General features: G+C 43.7%; 2 protein-coding genes and 1 long non-coding RNA gene across 11 annotated transcripts in view; 1 reads left to right on the top strand and 2 right to left on the bottom strand.

Annotated features, from left to right (window-relative positions):
- The window catches only part of PAPOLA (poly(A) polymerase alpha), a 94,135-nt gene extending 78,698 nt beyond the window's left edge, over window positions 1–15,437 (bottom strand). For 3 of the 6 annotated variants that reach the window (XM_043516342.1, XM_043516345.1, XM_043516346.1), the window contains exon 1: window positions 14,583–14,872. In XM_043516342.1, the coding sequence (XP_043372277.1) occupies window positions 14,583–14,590 (8 nt within the window). In that variant the 5' untranslated portion in view covers window positions 14,591–14,872. Of the gene's footprint in view, window positions 1–14,582 lie in introns of all 6 variants that reach the window. The other 3 variants (XM_038406480.2, XM_043516344.1, XM_043516347.1) reach the window with 3 other exon arrangements.
- Window positions 15,334–18,142, top strand: LOC122460575. The gene is made up of 3 exons (XR_006281973.1): window positions 15,334–15,694; window positions 15,773–17,074; window positions 17,504–18,142. It is a non-coding gene; the product is annotated as an uncharacterized LOC122460575 (long non-coding RNA).
- A 152-nt stretch (window positions 18,143–18,294) lies between these two features.
- The window catches only part of AK7 (adenylate kinase 7), a 62,159-nt gene continuing 57,026 nt past the window's right edge, over window positions 18,295–23,427 (bottom strand). For all 4 annotated transcript variants that reach the window (XM_043516349.1, XM_043516348.1, XM_038404403.2 and 1 more), the window contains 2 exons: window positions 19,919–20,077; window positions 18,295–18,494 (listed from right to left, as the gene is read on the bottom strand). In XM_043516349.1, the coding sequence (XP_043372284.1) occupies window positions 18,456–18,494; window positions 19,919–20,077 (198 nt within the window). In that variant the 3' untranslated portion in view covers window positions 18,295–18,455. The remainder of the gene's footprint in view (window positions 18,495–19,918; window positions 20,078–23,427) is intronic.

The raw sequence follows: 23,427 nt of genomic DNA, 5'->3' as shown, positions 1-23,427 counted from the left end.
GGCACCTGCTGCACTTTTGGGGAAGCAAGACAAAGTTAAAAGTGAAGTTTGTAACTCAAGGCTGGAGCATGCCAAACTGATGTGTCCAAAAGACCACAATGCAGGTGTAAAGACAAGACTAGGGCTGGCTCTGTTGAAGCAAGAGGGTTCACAGGGAATATGCTGCCATAGTAATTGGGTGGCTCAAGGCGATATGCTGTGGTCACTGAACCTGAGCTGCATGCATGCACTGTGAGCTACTTGTAGCAGCTTTCAGAAAAGTTGTCTTGTGCACATTCCTTGCTCTCTGCCTGCATTCAGCAAGGGTTCCTTCTAGAAGTTTAGTCCCGAGACCAAAATTTCTGGTTTAAGAGAGGTATTTTTCCCAGTGCTCTAAAAACCAGACTTTTTACTTAAGTACTGCCAAGGAAATTAGCATTAATTGAATAGAGGGAAGAAGAAAGACTCTTGTAAACTGTTAGAATAATGTAATCATATTTTTTGAACAAGGGGACCAATGGTGATCAAAGGAAAGAAAGCTGTTGGGTTGGTTGGTCAAACAGTTCCTGATACACAGATCCTCTGAACTTGAGCTGCTTATAAGATTTTCAGACCAGGGGCGAGGAAATGGTGGAGCTGGGGATTAAGTCCAGGAGGCCTATCAGCTCCACATTCTCCCCACCCATTTGAAGTCACCATCACTTCCTCAGCCCCACTCCATTTTTCCTGACTGGGCACTGGGGAAAGATACCTCCCATTCACAGCCACATCCCTCAGGGCAGAGACAATAGAGGGTCTTGCCTCATGCACAGGATGGAGGAATGAGGCAGCAGTGACTAGGGAAGAGTGAGGAGAGAGCTAGTATGCTGGGGGCTCTGCTTTTCTGGGGAATCCTTGCCCACTTGTGTGTTAGCTAGGATCTGGAGGGTTATAGCCCCTCTCCCTGCATTAGCTGGGAAACTAAATGCGCAATGGAGGAATGATGACAACATGCTCTGAGATGAAAGGAGTACTTCATATGTCTCAGAGCTATTGTTTCAGGGTGCATTTCCTCCAGTGGGTGTTCCTATTCAGCTGAGAACATCTCACTGAGATGACAAGGTCACTGCATACCTCTCTGAGCCTCTTATGCTTAAGGGTCCATGAGAGACAAAAAGGCATCATTTAAAAAGTGAAAGTTAAATCCTAGTGAGGAAAACAGAAAGGAGCATAAACTCTGGCAAATGAAGTGTAAAAATATAATTAGGAAGGCCAAAAAATTTTTGAAGAACAGCTAGCCAAAGCCTCACAAAGTAATAGGAAAAAAAAATGCAAGTACATCAGAAGCAGGAAGCTTACTAAACAAATAGTGTGGCCACTGGACGATCGAGATGCTAAAAAAGCGCTCAAGGACAATAAGGCCATTGCAGAGAAATTAAATGAATTCTTTGTATCGGTCTTCATGGCTGAGGATATGAGAGAAATTCCCAAACCTGAGGCATTCTTTTCAGGTGACAAATCTGAGGAACTGTGTCCCAGATTGAGGTGTCGGTAGAGGAGGTTTTGGAGCAACTGATAAACTAAACAGTAGTCACCAGGATCAGATGGCATTCACCCAAGAGTTCTGAAGGAACTCAAATGTGAATTGCAGGACTACTAACTGTAGTTTGTAACTATCATTTAAATCAGCTTCTGTACCAAGCGACTGGAGGATAGCTAATGTGACGCCAATTTTTAAAAAGAGCTCCAGAGGTGATCCTGGCAATTATAGGCCAGTAAGCCTGATTTCAATACCAGGCAAACTGGCTGAAACTATAGTAAAGAATAAAACTGTTAGACACATAGATGAACAGAAAATTGGTTAGGGAAGAGTCAACATGATTTTTGTAACGGGAAATCATGCCTTACCAATCTACTAGAATTCTTTGAGGGGGGTCAACAAACATGTGGAGAAGGGGGATCCAGTGGATATAGTGTACTTGGATTTTCAGAAAGCCTTTGACAAGATCCCTCACCAAAGACTCTTAAGCAAAGTAAGATGTCATGGGATAAGAGGGAAGATCGTTGCATGTATTGGTAACTGGTTAAAAGATAGGAAACAAAGGATAGGAATAAATGGTCAGTTTTCAGAATGGAGAGAGGTAAATAGTGGTGTCCCCCAGGGATCTGTACTGGGACTAGTCCTATTCAACATATTCATAAATGGTCTGGGAAAAGGGGGTAAACAGTGAGGTGGCAAAATTTGCAGATGATACAAAACTACTCAAGATAGTTAAATCCCAGGCAAACTGTGAAGAGCTACAAAAGGATCTCTCAAAATTGAGTCACTAGGCAATAAAATGGCAGATGAAAGTCAGTGTTGACAAATGCAAAGTAATACACATTGGAAAACAATCCCAACTATACATATAAAATGATGCAGTTAAATTAGCTGTTACCACTCAAGAAAGATCTTGGAGTCATTGTGGATAGTTCTGTAAAAACGTCTACTCAATGTGCAGCGGCAGTCAAAAAAGCGAACAAAAGGTTGGGAATCATTAAGAAAGGGACAGATAAGACAGAAAATATATTGTCTCTATATACATCCATGATACACCCACATCTCAAACACTGCGTGCAGATGTGGTCACCCCATCTCGAAAAAAGAAATTGGAATTGGAAAAGATTCAGAAAAGGGCAACAAAAATCATTAAGAGTATGGAATGGCTGCCATATGAAGAGAAATTAATAAGATTGCGACTTTTCAGCTTGGAAAAGAGACTACTAAGGGGGGGGATCTGATAGAGATCTATAAAATCATGACTGGTGTGGAAAACGTAAATAAGGAAGTGTTATTTACGCCTCCTCATAACACAAGAACTGGGTGTCACTAAATGAAATTAATAGGCAGCACGTTTAAAACAAACAAAAGGAAGTATTTCTTCACACAATGCACAGTCAACCTGTGGAACTCCTTGCCAGAGGATGTTGTGAAGGCCAAGACTATAACAAGGTTAAAAAAAGAAGTAGGTAAGTTCATGGAGGCTATTAGCCAGGATGGACAGGGATGATGTCCCCAGCCTCTGTTTGCCAGAAGATGGGAATGGGTGACAGCGGATAGATCCACTTGATTACCTATTCGATTAGTTCCGTCTAGGGCACCAGGCATTGGCGACTGTCAGAAGACAGGACACTGGGCTAGACAGACCTTTGGTCTAACCCAGTATGGCCGTTCTTATGTACATGCACGCTTGCAACACAACTCTGCCCCCTTTAAGCGATTATCCAAAATGCCAACACCACATGTACTACCACTCTATCCTCACAGATACTGCAGAAGACTTTGGGAACAGAGCACATGAACACGGTAGGACAAAGTAACAGGAGTACTTGTGGCACCTTAGAGACTAACAAATATACTCGAGCATAAGCTTTCGTGGGCTACAGCCCACTTCATCAGATGCATAGAATGCATAAAATGGAACATATAGTAAGAAGATATATACACACACAGAAGATGGAAGTTGCCATACAAACTGTAAGAGGCTAATTAATTAAGATGAGCTATTATCAGCAGGGAAAAAAAACTTTTGTAGTGATAATCAAGATGGCCCACTTAGAAAGTTGACAAGAAGGTGTGAGAATATTTAACATAGGGAAATAGATTCAATGTGCGCGGCTGGACTGCACATATTGAATCTATTTCCTTATGTTAAATATTCTCACACCTTCTTGTCAACTTTCTAAGTGGGCCATCTTGATTATCACTACAAAAGTTGTTTTCCCTGCTGATAATAGCTCATCTTAATTAATTAGCCTCTTACAGTTTGTATGGCAACTTCCACCTTCTCTGTATGTGTACATATCTTCTTGCTATATGTTCTGTTCTATGCATCTGATGAAGTGGACTGTAGCCCATGAAAGCTTATGCTCTAGTAAATTTGTTAGTCTCTAAGGTGCCACAAGTACTCCTGTTCTTTTTGCAGATACAGACTAACATGGCTGCTACTCTAAACCTGTAAGACAAAGTCTAACCCTCCTCTTTGTTAAGCCAAACTTTCAAGTTTAGATGAGGTGCAGCAAACGGAAGCTACCTAAACCTACCCTGCACTCAAAGAATGACTTATTTCACACAAGCCACCTCAGATATCAATGTTACCAACCCTTCACACCGTTTCACTAAGGATTCCTTCTGAGACATTACCTTCAACGAAGCCATGGAGACTACTGTCACATATGCAGTCAGGTTACTGACAACCCTGTCAAAAAACAAACGCACACAAAAAACACACAACATGCTTGTGTGCCTCTACTGATGCAAATTTTAAAAAATCAGTTCAGAAATGAGGCACACTTATCTCTCAAGGTATACATGCACATGCAAGATGCTTCAACTTATCCCTCCAACAATCAATACAGCTATATCTAACACAGTGAACACAGCTGGAGTGCATGCAGATGAAGTGTTGTATTCCACAGCTTTGAATTCCAACAAACAGCACATTCTTTGAGTCTCTTCATATCTACTTACTGTAGATTCACAGATTTTTAAAGTGACTCCTATATTAAGCCTTCTAATTTGTGATTGACTAAGGCATCTTCCAGTAACATGTCAAATATTGATTTAACAATACCAAGTCATAGAAAAATCTAACACTTCCCTTAGTGGTTTGCAAACCTTTTATTCACCTTTACTGAACATTCCCAGTGGCTTTTGCCAGCACCTGGGGAAAGTAGACAGAATTAAAGTTGTATTGCAGTGTGGTCATGCCCTAGTTTTAAGAGGTTCACATTTAGCCACACTATATTCTGGAACAGCACGAGGCCCCACTGGGCAACCTTAACTCTGCAATAATCAAGTTTTGGGGCATTTATCACATCCATTACAAGATACCAGGTTGCATTCATGCTAAGAGCAATGTTATAAGCTCCAGGGGAAAATAGCTCTGTCAAACTTCTGGGGAAGTCTGCATGTGTCATCTGAATCAAAATGACATTGTCTCTAAGCTAATATGATACTATCACTGGCTTGGTGTCCATATACAAGTGGCAGAGCATGGGAGAACGCTTTCTGTTTGCTAGAAGGTGATAGCTGTGGTAGAATTGAGGTGGGTAGGAGCTCTATAAGTCCAATTCATAAATTGGAGTATGCAGCATTAGCAAGAGAGATATTGCAACAGTATTTTGATTCACATTCACAAGATTATCTTTGGAACAATAAGAACTAGAAATCTGATTTAAAACATCATGTTCTTCAGAATGCTATTTCCCCTAGGAAAATATTGTTCAATATTTAAAAATTTAAAAATCAATTCCTCCCTGTGGAAGGAAAAGGCCCGGGTAGAGACCATCGAATTGTGGAAGTCAACAAATGGCTACGCAGGTGGTGTGGGAGAGAAGGCTTTGGATTCTTTGACCATGGGATGGTGTTCCAAGAAGGAGGAGTGCTAGGCAGAGATGGGCTCCACCTAATGAAGAGAAGGAAGAGCATCTTCACAAGCAGGCTGGCTAACCTAGTGAGGAAGGCTTTAAACTAGGTTCACAGGGTGAAGGAGACCAAAGCTCTGAGGTAAGTGGGATACCGGGAGGAAGCACAATCAGGAGAGTGCAAGAGGGGAGGGCTCCGGCCTCATACTGAGAGAGCGGGAGGATCAGCGAGTTATCTTAAGTGCCTATATACAAATGCAAGAAGCCTGGGAAACAAGCAGGGAGAACTCGATGTCCTGGCACAATCAAGGAATTATGATGTGATTGGAATAACAGAGACTTGGTGGGATAGCTCACATGACTGGAGTACTGTTATGGATGGATATAAACTCTTCAGGAAGGACAGGCAGGGCAGAAAAGGTGGGGGAGTTGCATTGTATGTAAGAACAGTATGACTGCTCAGATCTCCGGTATGAAACTGCAGAAAAACCAGAGAGTCTCTGGATTAAGTTTAGAAGTGTGAGCAAAAAGGGTGATGTCGTGGTGGACGTCTGCTATAGACCACCAGACCAGGGGAATGAGGTGGACGAGGCTTTCTTCCATCAACTAACAGAATATACTTGATTCCAGTCCCTGGTTCTCACGGGAGACTTCAATCACCCTAATATCTGCTGAGAGAACAATACAGCAGTGTACAGACAATCCAGGAAATTTTTGGAAAGTGTAGGGGACAATTTCTTGGTGCAAATGCTGGAGGAACCAACTAGGGGCACAGCTCTTCTTGACTTCCTGCTCACAAACTGGGAAGAATTAGTAGGGGAAGCAAAAGTGGATGGGAACCTGGGAGGCAGTGACCATGAGATGGTCGAGTTCAGGATCCTGACACAAGGAAGAAAGGAGAGCAGCAGAATACGGACCCTGGACTTCAGAAAAGCAGACTGACTCCCTCAGGGAACTGAGGGGCAGGATCCCCTGGGAGAACAACATGAGAGGGAAAGGAGTGCAGAAGAGCTGGCTGTATTTTAAAGAATCCTTATTGAGGTTACAGGGACAAACCATCCCGATACATAGAAAGAATAGTAAATATGGCAGGCAACCAGCTTGACTTAACAGTGAAATCCTTGCTGATCTTAAACTCAAAAAAGCAGCTAACAAGAAGTAGAAGACTGGACAAATGACCAGGGAGGAGTATAAAAATATTGCTCAGGCATGCAGGAGTGAAATCAGGAAGGCCAAATCACACCTGGAGTTGAAGCTAGCAAGAGATGTTAAGAGTAACAAGAAGGGTTTCTTCAGGTATGTTAGCAACAAGAAGAAAGTCAAGGAAAGTGTGGGCCCCTTACTGAATGAGGGAGGCAACATAGTGACAGAGGATGTGGAAAAAGCTAATGTACTCGATGCTTTTTTTGCCTCTGTCTTCACGAACAAGGTCAGCTCCCAGACTACTGCACTGGGCAGCACAGCATGGGGAGGTGACCAGCCCTCTCTGGAGAAAGAAGTGGTTCGGGACTATTTAGAAAAGCTGGAGGAGCACAAGTCCATGGGGCCGAATGCACTGCATCCGAAAGCGTTAAAAGGAGTTGGCGGATGTGACTGCAGAGCCATTGGCCATTACCTTTGAAAACTCATGGCGATCGGGGGGGGTGCTGGATGACTGGAAAAAGGCTAATGTAGTGCCCATCTTTAAAAAAGGGAAGGAGGAGTATCTTGGGAACTACAAGCCAGTCATCCTCACCTCAGTCCCTGGAAAAATCATGGAGCAGGTCCGCAAGGAATCAATTCTGAAGCACTTAGAGGAGAGGAAAGTGATCAGGCCAACGGTCAGCATGGATTCACCAAGGGCAAGTCATGCCCGACTAATCTAATTGCCTTCTATGACGAGATAACTGGCTCTGTGGATAAGGGGAAAGCAGTGGATGTGTTATTCCTTGACTTTAGGAAAGCTTTTGATATGGTCTTCCATAGTATTCTTGCCAGCAAGTTAAAGTAGTATGGGCTAGATGAATGGACTATAAGGTGGATAGAAAGCTGGCTAGATTGTCGGGCTCAATGGGTAACGATCTACGGCTCCATGTCTAGCTGGCAGCCAGCATCAAGCGCAGTGTCCCAAGGGTCGGTCCCAGAGCCAGTTTTGTTCAATATCTTCATTAAATGATCTGGAGGATGGCATGGATGGCACCCTCAGCAGGTTTTGGCCAAAAGAAATCTGATGAGGTTCAACCGGGACAAGTGCAGAGTCCTGCACTTAGGACAGAAGAATCCCATGCACCGCTACAGACTAGGGACCGAATGGCTAGGCAGCAGTCCTGCAGAAAAGGACCTAGGGGTTACAGTGGATGAGAAGCTGGATATGAGTCAACAGTGTGCCCTTGTTGCCAAGAAGGCCAATGAAATTTTGGGGCTGTACAAGCAGGGGCACTGCCTACAGATCGAGCTATTTGATAGCTGCTTTCAACTCTCTGAAAGGGGGTTCCAAAGACGATGGAGTTTAAGGTCAGGCTTGTCAAAGCCCCGGCTAGGATGATTTAGTTGGGGATTGGTCCTGCTTTGAGCAGGGGGTTGGACTACATGACCTCCTGAGGTCCCTTCCAACCCTGATATTCTATGATTCTAAGGTACAACCTGGGATTCTGTTTGCAATACTGTTAGCTGAAAGTTATATAGCTCTTTTGATTTGATGATCCAGCCTCCTAAGCATTTAATTAAGCCCCACAAACACTTGTGTGATGTATTTAAGAGATATGTGGCTGTCACTTAATCCATTACTTTTGTGACACTCTGGGGTGGAAGGTGAAAGCTGTTTAAAGGAATGCATTCAACTTAAATTTTGTTGACTGCTTTTATAAAACTGAAAAGCGTTAGATGTTTCCACAATTAAAAAAATATTATGAAATGCTACTTACAAACATAGAATCATAGAATATCATGGTTGGAAGGGACCTCAGGAGGTCATCTAGTCAAGCCCCTGCTCAAAGCAGGACCAATCCCTAACTAAATCATCCTAGCCGGGGCTTTGTCAAGCCTGACCTTAAAAACTCCATCCTCTTTGGAACCCCCTTTCAGATAGTTGAAAGCAGCTATCAAATCCCCCCTTATTCTTCTCTTCCACAGACTAAACAATCCTAGTTCCCTCAGCCTCTCCTCGTAAGTCATGTGTTCCAGTCCCCTAATAATTTTTGTTGCCCTCCACTGGACACTTTCCAATTTTTCCATATCCTTCTTGTAGTGTGGGGCCCAAAACTGGACACACTACTCCAGATGAGGCCTCACCAACGTCAAATAGAGGGGAACGATCACGTCCCTCAATCTGTAGGCAGTGCCCCTACTTATACAGCCCCAAAATTACACTGGCCTTCTTGGCAACAAGGGCACACTGTTGACTCATATCCAGCTTCTCATCCACTGTAACCCCTAGGTCCTTTTCTGCAGGACTGCGCCTAGCCATTCGGTCTCTAGTCTGTAGCGGTGCATGGGATTCTTCCGTCCTAAGTGCAGGACTCTGCACTTGTCCCGGTTGAACCTTATCAGATTTCTTTTGGCCCAATCCTCTGATTTGTCTTGGTGTTTGAGAATGCCTTAACCATAAAAATAAAAATGTGTCAGACTGCTAACATCACTACAAAAGGTCCCCCCGTCCCACCCCGCTGGTAATAGCTCACCTTAAGTGATCACACTGGTTGGGGTGTGTATGGTAACACCCATTATTTCATGTTCTCTATGTATATAAATCTCCCCACTGTATTTTCCACTGAATGCATCCGATGAAGTGAGCTGTAGCTCACGAAAGCTTATGCTCAAATAAATGTGTTAGCCTCTAAGGTGCCACAAGTACTCCTTTTCTTTTTGCAGATACAGACTAACATGGCTGTTACTCTGAAACCTGTCATTATGCAAGGCACTGAATTTAACCGCATGGAGTGAAACTCTATCAACGTCATGAAAAACCTCATACAGATACAGACAGACATCATCTTCCTTTCCAAATGCAAACAGATGGACATAATACCAAAAGGATTGAAGGTAAAAAATCCATTACAATCTACATACCATACAGACTATCCTGACAGCTTGCGCCACACACTCTCAAAGAAACCGCGGAAGCACCTGATCAACATCCTCTACAGCAAACAGGGAAAGATTAAGAATGAGATCTCAAAACCGGATACTCTCATAAAAAAAAGAACCTTCCACACAAACTTCCTCGTGGCTGGACTTTACAAAAACTAGACAAGCCATTTACAACACACACTTCGCTTCTCTACAAAAGAAAAAGGCACTAAACTATCTAAACTACTACATGCCACAAGGGGCCACAACAGTGGTTCCCTTAACCCACCCAGCAATATTGTTAATCTATCCAACTATACTCTTAGCCCAGAAGAAGAATATGTCCTATCTCGGGGCCTCTCCTTCTGTCCCTCCACCCCCACGAACATGATACAGTTCTGTGGTGACCTAGAATCCTATTTTCGACATCTCTGACTCAAGGAATATTTCCAACACACCTCTGAATAACATACTAACCAACAGAGAGCTTCTTACCAAGACTACAAAAAGAAGGATTCTGAGTGGACTCCTCCTGAAGGTCAAAACAACACAGACTGGACTTCTACATAGGGTGCTTCCTCCGACGTGCACAGGCTGGAATTGTGGAAAAGCAGCATCATATCTGGACCATATTTGGACTTGCCCCATAACCTGAGCCGTGCAGAACGCAATGCCATCCACAGCCTCAGAAACAACTCTGACATCATAATCAAAAAGGCTGACAAAGGAGGTGCTGTCGTCATCATGAATAGGTCGGAATATGAACAAGAGGCTACTAGGCAGCTCTCCAACAACACTTTCTACAAGCCATTACCTCTGATCCCACTGAGAGTTACCAAAAGAAACTACAGCATTTGCTCAAGAAACTCCCTGAAAAAGCACAAGAACAAATCCGCACAGACACACCCCTAGAACCCCGACCTGGGGTATTCTATCTGCTACCCAAGATCCATAAACCTGGAAATCCTGGATGCCCCATCATCTCAGGCATTGGCACCCTGACAGGAGGATTGTCTGGCTATGTAGACTCCCTCCTCAGGCCCTACGTTACCAGCACTCCCAGCTATTTTCGAGACATCACTGACTTCCTGAGGAAACTACAATCCATCAGTGATCTTCCTGAAAACATCATCCTAGCCACTATGGATGCAGAAGCCCTCTACACCAATATTCCACACACAGATGGACTACAAGCCGTCAGAAACAGTATCCCCGATAATGTCATGGCAAACCTGGTGGCTGAACTTTGTGACTTTCTCCTCACCCATAACTATTTCACATTTGGAGACAATGTATACCTTCAAATCAGCGGCACTACTATGGGTATCCGCATAGCCCCACACTATGCCAACCTTTTTATGGCTGACTTAGAACAACGCTTCCTCAGCTCTCGTCCCCTAATGCCCCTTCTCTACTTGTGCTACATTGATGACGTCTTCATCATCTGGACCCATGGAAAAGAAGCCCTTGAGGAATTCCACCATGATTTCAACAGTTTCCATCCCACCATCAACCTCAGCCTGGACCAGTCCACACAAGAGATCCACTTCCTGGACACTACGGTGCTAATAAGCAATGGTCACATAAACACCACCCTATATCGGAAACCTTCTGACCACTATTCCTACCTACATGCCTCTAGCTTTCATCCAGATCATACCACTCGATCCATTGTCTACAGCCAAGCTCTACGATATAACCGCATTTGCTCCAACCCCTCAGACAGAGACAAACACCTACAAGATCTCTATCATGCATTCCTACAACTACAATACCCACCTGCTGAAGTGAAGAAACAGACTGACAGAGCCAGAAGAGTACCCAGAAGTCACCTACTACAGGACAGGCCCAACAAAGAAAACAACAGAACGCCACTTGCCATCACCTTCAGCCCCCAACTAAAACCTCTCCAACGCATCATCAAGGATCTACAACCTATCCTGAAGGACGACCCATCACTCTCACAGATCTTGGGAGACAGACCAGTCCTTGCTTACAGACAGCCCCCCAGTCTGAAGCAAATACTCACCAGCAACCACACACCACACAACAGAACCACTAACCCAGGAACCTATCCTTGCAACAAAGCCCGTTGCCAACTCTGTCCACATATCTATTCAGGGGACACCATCATAGGGCCTAATCACATCAGCCACTCTATCAGAGGCTTGTTCACCTGCACATCCACCAATGTGATATATGCCATCATGTGCCAGCAATGCCCCTCTGCCATGTACATTGGTCAAACTGGACAGTCTCTACGTAAAAGAATAAATGGATACAAATCAGACGTCAAGAATTATAACATTCAAAAACCAGTTGGAGAACACTTCAATCTCTCCGGTCACACGATCACAGACCTGAGAGTGGCTATCCTTCAACAAAAAAAACTTCAGAAACAGACTCCAACGAGAGACTGCTGAATTGGAATTAATTTGCAAACTGGATACAATTAACTGAGGCTTGAATAGAGACTGGGAGTGGATGTGTCATTATACAAAGTAAAGCTATTTCTCCATGTTTATTCCCTCCTCCCCCCAGATGTTGTCAACTGCTGGAAATGGCCCAACTTGATTATCACTACAAAAGGTCCCCCCACCCCCCAGCTGGCAATAGCTCACCTTAAGTGATCACTGTCCTTACAGTGTGTATGACAACAACCTTGTTTCATGTTGTCTATGTATATAAATCTTCCCACTGTATTTTCCACTGGATGCATCCGATGAAGTGAGCTGTAGCTCATGAAAGCTTATGCTCAAATAAATTTGTTAGTCTCTAAGGTGCCACAAGTACTCCTATTCTTTATATTGAGTTTTTGGTCACTGAATTTTGTTTTGGATTACCCACTTTTGTATGCTCTCAATCTAAAGAGGGATAACTCTTGGGGCAGGGGAAATCTGGTTGTATGGGGTTTCCCAGAATGGTAGCAAAATCCTGATTGGGGTCTCCAGGCACTATCATGCAAAACTAAAAAGATGTACAAGAAGTTCATAAAAAGAAAAGGAGTACTCGTGGCACCTTAGAGACTAACATTTATTTGAGTATAAGCTTTCGTGAGCTCACGAAAGCTTATGCTCAAATAAATTTGTTAGTCTCTAAGGTGCCACAAGTACTCCTTTTCTTTTTACAAATGGAAGAGTACATACAAAAAGCATTACTTGCCTTAATTTTATTATGAGAACCACTTTTTTTGTGGTCTTTTTATAAAAGCCTTCCAAAAAAATCTCATATTGTACACCCCCAACCAAATATATTCAGCCACTCTTATCACAATGATAGTAATGAAAAAACCTGAGTTTTAGTTAAAAAAATGTATATCCACACCAACCAAATAGTAAAAGATAGCCTTGATGTGTTCTATTACATCACTGAAACCCCCTTTGTTTATTCATGCTGTATACTGTTAAATCCTAGGTGACATTGAGCTCTGTGGGGCATGGATTGTCTGCGTGTTATGTTTCAGAGTAGCAGCTGTGTTAGTCTGTATCCGTAAAAAGAAAAGGAGTACTTGTGGCACCTTAGAGACTAACACATTTATTAGAGCATAAGCTTTTGTGAGCTACAGCTCATTTCATCGGATGCATACAGTGGAAAATATAGTGGGGAGATTTTATATACACAGAGAACCTTAAACAATGGGTGTTACCATACAGACTGTAACAAGCGTGATCAGGAAAAGTGAACTATTACCAGCAGGAGAGCGGGGGGGGGGGGGGGGGGGGGAGAGAAGAACGGCCTTTTGTAGTGATAATCAAGGTGGGCCGTTTCCAAGAACGGTAGGAGGGGAAATAAACAAGGGGAAACAGTTTTACTTGGTGTAATGATACATCCATTCCCAGTCTTTATTCAAGCCTAAGTTAATTGTATCCAGTTTTTGTGTTATGTTATGTTGTGTTTGTTCATTGCGCACAAAGGGGTTCTGCTCTATGCCTGGGGCTCCTAGGTGCTACCATAATACAAGTAAATAATAAAACTAACATTTCTATAGTGCTTAGCACAGTGGCGTCTCCTGACTGGGGTCTTTAGATGTTACTGTAATCAAATTAATGTCACAGAAATACAGTACTGCTCTTTTAAAAAACATTCTTGGGATTTAAAAAGACAGAGCATGTAGTTCCTTATTTAAGTTTGAATCAAGTTTAAGTTTAAATTTTCCTCCTTACTATCAAAAAAATCCTTCATAAACCAACATGTCTGATCTTTCAAAAATATTTAATTACCCACCCATATCCAGGTGTTCACTAAATTTAGACAACAGTAATGGGCCTATGCCAAACGAGAGCCTTCAAATTGCTAGAAGGAAACAAACGAATTGCAAAACTTCATCTGTTTCTTACACTGCCCCATCATTAAGAAAGGCTGTGAAACCTGCTGCAAAGAAAGAGATACCCAGAGCACCAATCCTAGTTCTTCCAAAGAACTGTAGCCAACAGATGCACAAACCCCACTGTTTTTCAGAGCTGGAATGGTGGTGGGAAGCAGAGAGAGAAGAGTACGATGGACTATTAACTACTGGCTTCCACAGTGCAGGGGGCGCTAATGTCATAGGTTTACAGAGTAACCTGAACAGAACTGCTTCTTTCCAGTCTAGTAAAGGGATTGGAGAAACATTTGCAGGACAACAGCTTAGTCCGAAAGACTCACACGTTAGAAATAGAGGTAAAAGAGCAGCCCTTCCGCGTGCATCGCTTCTGTGGAAGAGGCTGCCTGAAGGCCGCGCTTAACTCCTCATTGCGTGTGGGGGAGGGAGGCAGGCGTGCGGCCCCCGCCGCGCGGTTGCCTGAGCACGGAGGCCGCGCGGCCCCTCACAGTGGAAAGGAGGCCGGCTACAGGGAGTCCTGGCAGAACGAAGTATGGGCTCTTCTAGAGTCCGGTAAGGGGCCGGTGCTGCACGACTCCTTCATCCCTCCCATCCTATCATAGGGGGCCTCAGAAAGATCGGGGCCAAGGGGAGCGAAGCCCGCGAAGCTGCGAATCCGCGGCCCCTCACGCTGCGGCACCGGAAGAGTCTGGAGACCTGGGGAGGGGGAAAGCGCGAAGTCCCGCTACGCAGGGGAAGGGCTTGGGGGAGCGAGCGAGCCGGCGAGGGGAGCCCGGCCCCAAGCTGCGGAAGAAGGCTAAGGGGAAACAAGGCTCAAGCCTTCAAGACACCCTGCCGGGTTCCAACTTACAACGGCATCGTTTCTCCGGCTCCCCCGCTGCCGCCGCCTCTTCTTCGTCCCCCTCCTCCTCCCCCGCTGCCGCCTCCGGACCGGTCACTCGTTCCGCCGCGAAGCGGAAGCCGTGAGCATGATATGGGCCGGAGTCGGGCCCTAGAGGGAGGAGGGAGCTGTTCGCTGGGCCTAGCCGCTGCCGCCGCCGCTTCTCCTTCCTCTTCCCCTCCGGCCTCCTCCTAACATGGCGCCCGGGCGCTACCACAGCAACGTTCTAGAACGGGGGCCTACGCAACGACGCGCCCCCCTCGTACGCACGACACGCAGAGCCTCCGGCGCATGCCCACTGAACCCGCGGCTAGCCCGCAACACGGGATTTGTAGTTCTGGGCAGGGAGAGCGGAGCGGCGCGGCGATGGGTTTTGAAAACGAAGTTCTAACGGCCGCCAGACAGGGGAAGCGCACGCGCAGAAGAGTCAGCGAACGAAGCGAGTGCTGAGGAGGGGGGAGGAGCTCCCGGTGAGCCTGTCGTTCCGTTCCCTTCGAGGACGGTGTCCCCGCGAGGCAGGGAACTATTGCGGAGCGGTGGCAGGTGACCTCTCCCCTGGGCGGAGGGCGCTGTGCTGGCCTCCCCGGGTGACGGTCGCCGGGCTCTCGGCGGGCTGCGAACGGACAGCCGCGCCCTGACCACGGGCGTAGGAGCGCGCTCGGCGTGGAGGGAGCAGCCTTCCTGGCAGCGCGTGGTCGGCGAGCTCCCAGTGCGGTCCCTGGGCCCGGGGATGGGCAGAACTGCGGCTAGCTCTGGCCTGTGCCTAGCGCTCCTCCTGCAGCGTGTCGGGGTTTACAAATCAGACCGCCTTCCCGTTTCGTAGCACCCGAGACTGCACCCCCCCACGAGACTCCTGTCCTCTCTGGGGAGGGAGTAGGTCTGACGGGACACGTTTTACACACACAGCGAGAGAGAGGCGAACAAGGCAAAACCACGCACACAAAGAGAGAGGGAGTCATTGTCTGATTCAAAACTAGGACTCCAGCCATCCATCCTACTTCTCAGGCCGGTGCTCAGACTACTCGGTTTCTCTTTTTATACTCCATGCAGAGCAAAGTTTTTATGGTCATGCCCTATGGAAGGTTTCAGAGTAGCAGCCCTGTTAGTCTGTATTCGCAAAAAGAAAAGGCGGACTAGTGGCACCTTAGAGCCTAACAAAGGTCCACCGAGCATATGTTGCATGGAACTCCGTTTTTGTACCTTGGAAAGTTGAGGGATTGAGTTCTCTCATTTTTAAAAAAAAATGCCCTCCTAGATTTCGAACATTTCAGCAGCAGTCAGGTTAAGACGGTTTAAGAGAATTTAATGGTGTGGTATGAATCTTTATTTTATTCACATAAACAAATCCTAATAAATATGGACTGCATAAGGAAGAAAGAAAACTCAGTTTACTGTCCCAAACAACTATTAGTCTTTTTAGGGATTTATGCAGTAGAGTTTCTGATGGGAAGAAGCGTAGCAGCCGTGTTAGTCTGTATCTGCAAAAAGAAAAGGAGTAGTTGTGGCACCTTGGAGACTAACAAATTTATTTGAGCATAAGCTTTCGTGAGCTACAGCTCACTTCATCGGATGTGATGAAGTGAGCTGTAGCTCACGAAAGCTTATGCTCAAATAAATTTGTTAGTCTCTAAGGTGCCACAAGTACTTCTTTTCTTGATGGGAAGAAGATAGTCAGTCTCAGTAAAGTCCAAATCAAAATTCACTTTTGATCAAGTTTCCTATCAAACACTGGTCTCTCATGCTATAAGATTGAGCGCTTCTAAAGACTTATTAAATATTTTAAAATACTTCAAAAATTGTCTCCAAATGAATCCCAGGTGAATGATAATTGGATTGGCTGTCAATGGGATTTTTAGATCCACAAAACATTTGCCTGTTTAGAATACACACATTGTTCCTGGCTCTGTCCCTGACTTGGCTTGTGACCTTGTGCATGTTATGTTAGCATGCAGAAGAAGGGGTTTGTGTGTTTGAATGGGGACACGGTGAGAATTAATAGATCAAGTCCTATATTAAAATAAAATATTTTGCATTTATTATATGTAGTATTAATAGGTCATCATCCTTTTTAGAAATGTTAGATGTTTTTGTTTCTCTTTTCCTTTTCAAACAGCCCCCATAGGCATGCTTTCTGTTTTGGGATGATATTGTGTTACATTTTCTATAATAAAAAATATTTGAAGATGAATACTATCAAAACCTCATCAGCTCAAGACAGTTTATTTGGCCTTTTTGACAATATACATTAGGTCAATACAAAATCAAAATAACCAAATGAAAGCCTTCCAACTATTGTTGAGAAACTAACTGTGATCAACCCAGGAACTCTTTAGATTCTCCTTCAAGAAGTGCTTCTATGGGAATCTTAAAACAATTTAATAATGGTACAGAAATATTGAATATCCTTTGACTATTAAACCAAATATTGATAATACCAAAACAATACAGAAAATTAATGACAGGTTTCAGAGTAGCAGCCGTGTTAGTCTGTATTCGCAAAAAGAAAAGAAGTACTTGTGGCACCTTAGAGACTAACAAATTTATTTCCCCATGTTATTTCTCCCCCCCACCCCACCCTCCACTGTTCCTCAGACGTTCTTGTTAACTGCTGGAAATGACCCACCTTGATTATCATCATAAAAGGTTTTCCTCCTTCCCCCCCCTTCCTGCTGGTAATAGCTCATCTTAAGTGATCACTCTCCTTACAGTGTGTATGATAAAACCCATTGTTTCACGTTATCTGTGTGTGTCTATAAAACTCCCCACTGTATTTTCCACCGAATGCATCCGATGAAGTGAGCTGTAGCTCACAAAAGCTTATGCTCAAATAAATGTGTTAGTCTCTAAGGTGCCATAAGTACTTCTTTTCTTTTTGAGAAAATTAATGGCAGATCCATATTGGGTCACCAGGCATTTACCCAGTCACTTTAGTGGATTGGTACGCTTCCACGTCTGGTACAGAATGGCAGCACTTTGTGTGCTCCACTGTCTGTCTGTTCTTGTGTAACAGGCAGAGGGCATGAAGCCCAGGTCAGAATTACCACTTGCTCACTATGCCTCATGTAGGGTGCTCAAAACCCCTGGACTAAAAGCCTTTCTAGTGCCTTAACAGTCTCCTAATAAGCAGAGGAGAGGAAGCAGGTTTACACTTGGAGAGTAGTAGAAAGGTAGTCCTTGATGCTCCTGTTTCCTTCCCTTTATCAGTAGCAGCAGCTGCCCCCTTTTCAAAGACTAGGGGAAAGAATCCCATAGCCTTGTTTCTTTCTTCCATTGTGCTAGAGAACCAGAAAAGAATTTGCTGGTGGTGCTAATCATGTCAACTGCACTAGAGAATGGGAGGCCAGGAACACACAACAGTGCTGTCCTTCCATAGTGATGGAGTGGATTCTTTTGGACCACCATTTCAAATAGGTATATGCACAAATATTCTGATGTACATGTGCATAATTTAAGGTGTGGTCATAAACAGTATTTAGTGGAGTGCAAAGCTATCTACTGTACTATAGAAAAGGAATACTTGTGGCACCTTAGAGACTAACAAATTTATTTGAGCATAAGCTTTCGTGAGCTACTGCTCACTTCATCGGATGCTGTAGCTCACGAAAGCTTATGCTCAAATAAATTTGTTAGTCTCTAAGGTGCCACAAGTACTCCTTTTCTTTTTGCAAATATTGTACTATAAGTAGTAAAAGTAATATGTCATAAATAAAAGTGAAAACTACACAAAGAAATATAAAGAAAATAGTTTCAATTTAATCAATTTTTTTGTAAAATACATTAGAAATGTTCTGCCTTTTCATTAGTGTGATGATGTGCTGGGGTTTTACATCTGTCAGTACTCTTTCATTCCATTTCAGGATTGTTCTTGAAGAGATATTCTGCCTATAGACAAAAAGTAAAGGTAACAATTTTACAGACTCTAAGTGTTCAATTTTAAACTTCCCCAAATTAACAGAAGTTTAGAGGATGATGCCACTTTAAACAAAATCCAAGCAGTTATTATATAGCTCCAAGATGGTAAAGCTGTAAACCCTGATAGATATGCCATCAATTTCTATGACATTTTTTAATACCATCACCCCTCTTTACACAAAGTGTACAATTACTTCAAGCAAACAAAGATTGTATCACCTACTTCTGAGGCCACATTGTCCTTCCCCATAAAGATAAAAATCCAGGAATTTGTACATCTTCTCATTTTTTTCCTTAATGTAGATCATAATTCTTATTCTTAATAGTCTGAGAGCCCTCCCTTCTCCCTGTAGATGGATATCATTCTGATTCTGTACATCATTGGGCAGTGAGCAACAATGTAAGGACATTATATACTGCCCACAGTAGCACAAAACGGATGCATTCATTCTAAGCCTTGACTAAGCCCTGGTCTTCACTGCAAATTTAAGTTGGTATAACTATGTCACTTAGGGGCGTAGAAAATTCACATCCCTGAGTGATGCAGTTATACTGACCAAACTCCCAGTGTAGACAGCGCTATGTTGATAGGAAGGCTTCTCCCATCAATATAGCTTCACTAAGGCATAGAGTAGCTACACTAGCAAACTTACGGTGGAGCAGCTGTACCAGTGCAAGCTCTCTAGTGTAGACATAGCCTAAGTGTTACAAGGACGCAGCTGCAGCGCTCTTAAATGTGGACGAGCCCTTAGAGGAAGCATCTGTTAATATTTCCCCTTTCCTCCATGCAAATATTTTTTTATATATGGTTTAGTGGAAAATTAGGTAAGATCACCAGAATGGCAGTCATTCTGCTCATCCTCTTTTATGGCTCAGTTGGGCGCTTGGCTGTGTGTTTGTGCAGGGTATTAAGGAGGCATAAGGCCCTTCCTTATTTCCCTGTTTGAGTAATCTGCTTTGAAGATCCTGTGGGGTGGGTAGGGAGTAGAGGCCCAACCTCCCATCCCAGTATACCAGCCAGTACAGCTCAGCTGGTACAGAGGGTGAGCCAGGACCAAATTGTGAGAATCCCTACCATACTCCTGTGCAGTGCAGCTACATGCCATCCCTTACTTGGGCTGTTTCTAAGGTGCCAATCCAGTCCAAAAAGATTAGGTTTCTGTATACTCTACTTTCATAACAATTCTTGGTCTCCTGAACAGTAGCAATTTGAATTTGGGCCTCCTTCGGCTGCCGTTTAAGATAATTGGAATTTGCCACTGATGTCAATTGGAAGAGAACTGGGCTCTTTCTTTGATTTCATAAGCCTTTGCTATCAAAGAGATGCTACTGTTTTAATGTACTTTTCCTTTGGGCCTTGTCAAAGGTATCTGAGAAAACAATAATTATCTTACCAGGAAGTCAACTGGATCATCAGGCCTGATCTTGCAACATTCATTCAGCCCTTGCATAAGTGTTGGCATGACATTCTTCATTAAGTAGTTCCTTAGAGGAATGGACTGAGCTTCAAGTAATTCCTGTTCCTGCCTCTTCACTTCCTCTAGACGTTTATTCTAGAAGTAATAATAATTTTAAAAAAATTCAGTTCTATTAAATAGCATTTGCCAAAATCTAGAATGGTGGCTTGTAGAAAAAACATGATCAGTTAGAAATACTGGTCATTTCTTTAAAATGTTTGAACAATTTGTACCTGGGTTCTTCCATTAGAAGGATGGGGCACAAGGGTGGGAGGGGAGGAGGAGAGAAGAAAAGGATTCAGTCCAGTGAAAAATGAGACCATCTCCCTTCGACTTTTCTTTTGATTTTCCTCTGTATCTAAAGTCTAAAGATGTTTTCCATTGCCCCTATTGCCAAAAGGTGAAAATGTTTGCAAGTCCCAGGCAAAAAAACAACAGTTCTTTCTGCACGTGCCAGAAGCTTCTTGAGCCCTTTTTGGGCACTGTTTTGAACTTCATAGAGAACTCTTTGATCTTACTGGATGGTTCTACTGAACAGCTCATACAAGGTTGTGGGTTTTTTTTTTAAAGTGCCAATGGAGTTGCACCTTCTTACAGCTGCTGAAGTTAGCCTTAAGTTTGTTATAGTCCTTTCTTTCCCAGCAGTAACCCGGGTTATTAGTGGATATAGCAAACAGTAGAAACTCAAGAGAACTCAGCAGACGGCTCTTTCACATTCAAAAACTGGCACAAGAGTCATGTTCATACAATAATGACTGATGAATGGGTGAGAAGAGGCCTAGATGCCGGCCTTCCAAATCTAAGAAGCAGATATTTCAGGTTTCCAAGTCCACATGGTTGACATACCTCAGGAGTTTGCAGTGTTGGTCCCAGCATATGAGAGAGACAGGGTGGGTAAGAATACCTTTTAGTGAACCAACTTCTGTTGGTGAAAGAAACATGCTTTCAAGCTTACACAGACTCTTCAGGTCACAAAAGAGCTCTGTGTAAGCTTGAAAGCTTGTCTTTCATCAACAGAAGTTGGTTTATTAAGATATCACCTCACCCACTTTGTCTGTAATAGCTCAGAAGTGACATTTGACAAACTTTGGATGTGGTTTGTGAGCATGGACATAGATAGCATGTGAACCTTTACCCAGAGGGAAATGGAGGTCTTGGATGTAGTCGTCTTCTTGTTACTGCCCTTAGAGCAGATTGATAGCTATTTAGAATTCCAAAGTGCTTTTGTATTATATAGGTTAAACTTGAGCACTCACTTTATATTCAGTGTGGAGTTTTCACTTCTGAGTAGTTGACGCCTTTAGACGTGCATAGATCAGACAGTTGGTTCATTAACATAAGAGTCCACATTTTGCTTTTAGACAAACTCTAGGGGAAGGCAAAACACTGCTTAATCCGGGAAAAAAATGAAGATGTGTGGAGAGATAGCAAGGACTCTACTTGGTGCTCCTGTATTTCAAACTACAGTTACAGCAACTACAAATGCTACGTTAAAAGTGAGTAGTTTCAGGGCATTCTCTCTCCAAGATTCATAAGCACATTCAAAAATGAAAAAGGACCCTCTGTGGAATTATTGGCCTTTATTTAAGTTATAAAAAATATAAGAGTTGCTCTCTGGGATATAATATCCTGACTCTGCAGAGGACCAAAAAAATTGCTGGGGCATGCACTTACAAGTTATTCACCTTAACACCTTTTGTGAATCCTACCAACCAAAACCTGAGAGTGTGCTGAAGTAAACAGGAATAAATGTCAATGTGATGCTCTTGTACCTACTGGGGAAGACATCCCTGATTCCATAGTATGTACTAGAAGTGGACTTCTGATTGCATCACATACTTTACACTCTCCACTGAAAAGCCTTTCTATAGCTATAAAGATGCTTATCTTTATAGGCTGTTAGAGATAGATGGTCTGAATTGCAGTATTGAATGGATCTTCAGGTTAGATTTAAAGATCTTGTTTGAAAGTTATGTTCCATGGATAAAGACAGCCCACTCATGATATCAGAGAATGAAGGATGTCAAGGACACCTGGGCAAAAACAAAATCCTGCCTGACTTTCCATAGTATCTTGGGAATCTGAAGAATGGGTGGGTGAGGAGCAGCCCAGCTCCATGCTCTAATCCTTAGATATTCTAGCTAATTTGCCAAAATCTGGGGCATTTGTTCAACTGGTTTGTCTCTAATAAGATATCAGAACTTCACAGATACTTCAACTGCAATGTGCTGGGGATGCAAACATTGTTTCAAAATATGGGATGCTTTGCTAAATCCAACTTCTGAGACATTCTCCTTGCCCCTGATGATGACTGCTATAAGGAAAGCAGGTTTCAGAGTAGCAGCCGTGTTAGTCTGTATTCGCAAAAAGAAAAGGAGTACTTGTGGCACCTTAGAGACTAACAAATTTATTAGAGCATAAGCTTTCGTGAGCTACAGCTCACTTCATCGGATGCATTTGGTGGAAAAAACAGAGGAGAGATTTATATACACACACACAGAGAACATGAAACAATGGGTTTATCATACACACTGTAAGGAGAGTGATCACTTAAGATAAGCCATCACCAACAGCAGGGGGGGAAGGAGGAAAACCTTTCATGGTGACAAGCAGGTAGGCTAATTCCAGCAGTTAACAAGAATATCAGAGGAACAGTGGGGGGTGGGGTGGGAGGGAGAAATACCATGGGGAAATAGTTTTACTTACAACGCTTCCTCAGCTCTCGTTCCCTAATGCCCCTACTCTACTTGCGCTACATTGATGACATCTTCATCATCTGGACCCATGGAAAAGAAGCTCTTGAGGAATTCCACCATGATTTCAACAATTTCCATCCCACCATCAACCTCAGCCTGGACCAGTCCACACAAGAGATCCACTTCCTGGACACTACGGTGCTAATAAGCGATGGTCACATAAACACCACCCTATATCGGAAACCTACTGACCGCTATTCCTACCTACATGCCTCTAGCTTTCATCCAGATCATACCACTCGATCCATTGTCTACAGCCAAGCGCTACGATATAACCGCATTTGCTCCAACCCCTCAGACAGAGACAAACACCTACAAGATCTCTATCATGCATTCCTACAACTACAGTACCCACCTGCTGAAGTGAAGAAACAGATTGACAGAGCCAGAAGAGTACCCAGAAGTCACCTACTACAGGACAGGCCCAACAAAGAAAACAACAGAACGCCACTAGCCATCACCTTCAGCCCCCAACTAAAACCCCTCCAACGCATCATCAAGGATCTACAACCTATCCTGAAGGACGAGCCATCGCTCTCTCAGATCTTGGGAGATAGACCAGTCCTTGCTTACAGACAGCCCCCCAATCTGAAGCAAATACTCACCAGCAACCACACACCACACAACAGAACCACTAACCCAGGAACCTATCCTTGCAACAAAGCCCGTTGCCAACTCTGTCCACATATC

The sequence above is a fragment of the Dermochelys coriacea genome, chromosome 6, assembly GCF_009764565.3.
Source record: "Dermochelys coriacea isolate rDerCor1 chromosome 6, rDerCor1.pri.v4, whole genome shotgun sequence".
Taxonomy (NCBI): Eukaryota; Metazoa; Chordata; order Testudines; family Dermochelyidae; genus Dermochelys; species Dermochelys coriacea.
The sequence above is the reverse complement of the archived record's forward strand: the minus strand, read 5'-3'. Positions and strand labels throughout refer to the sequence as shown.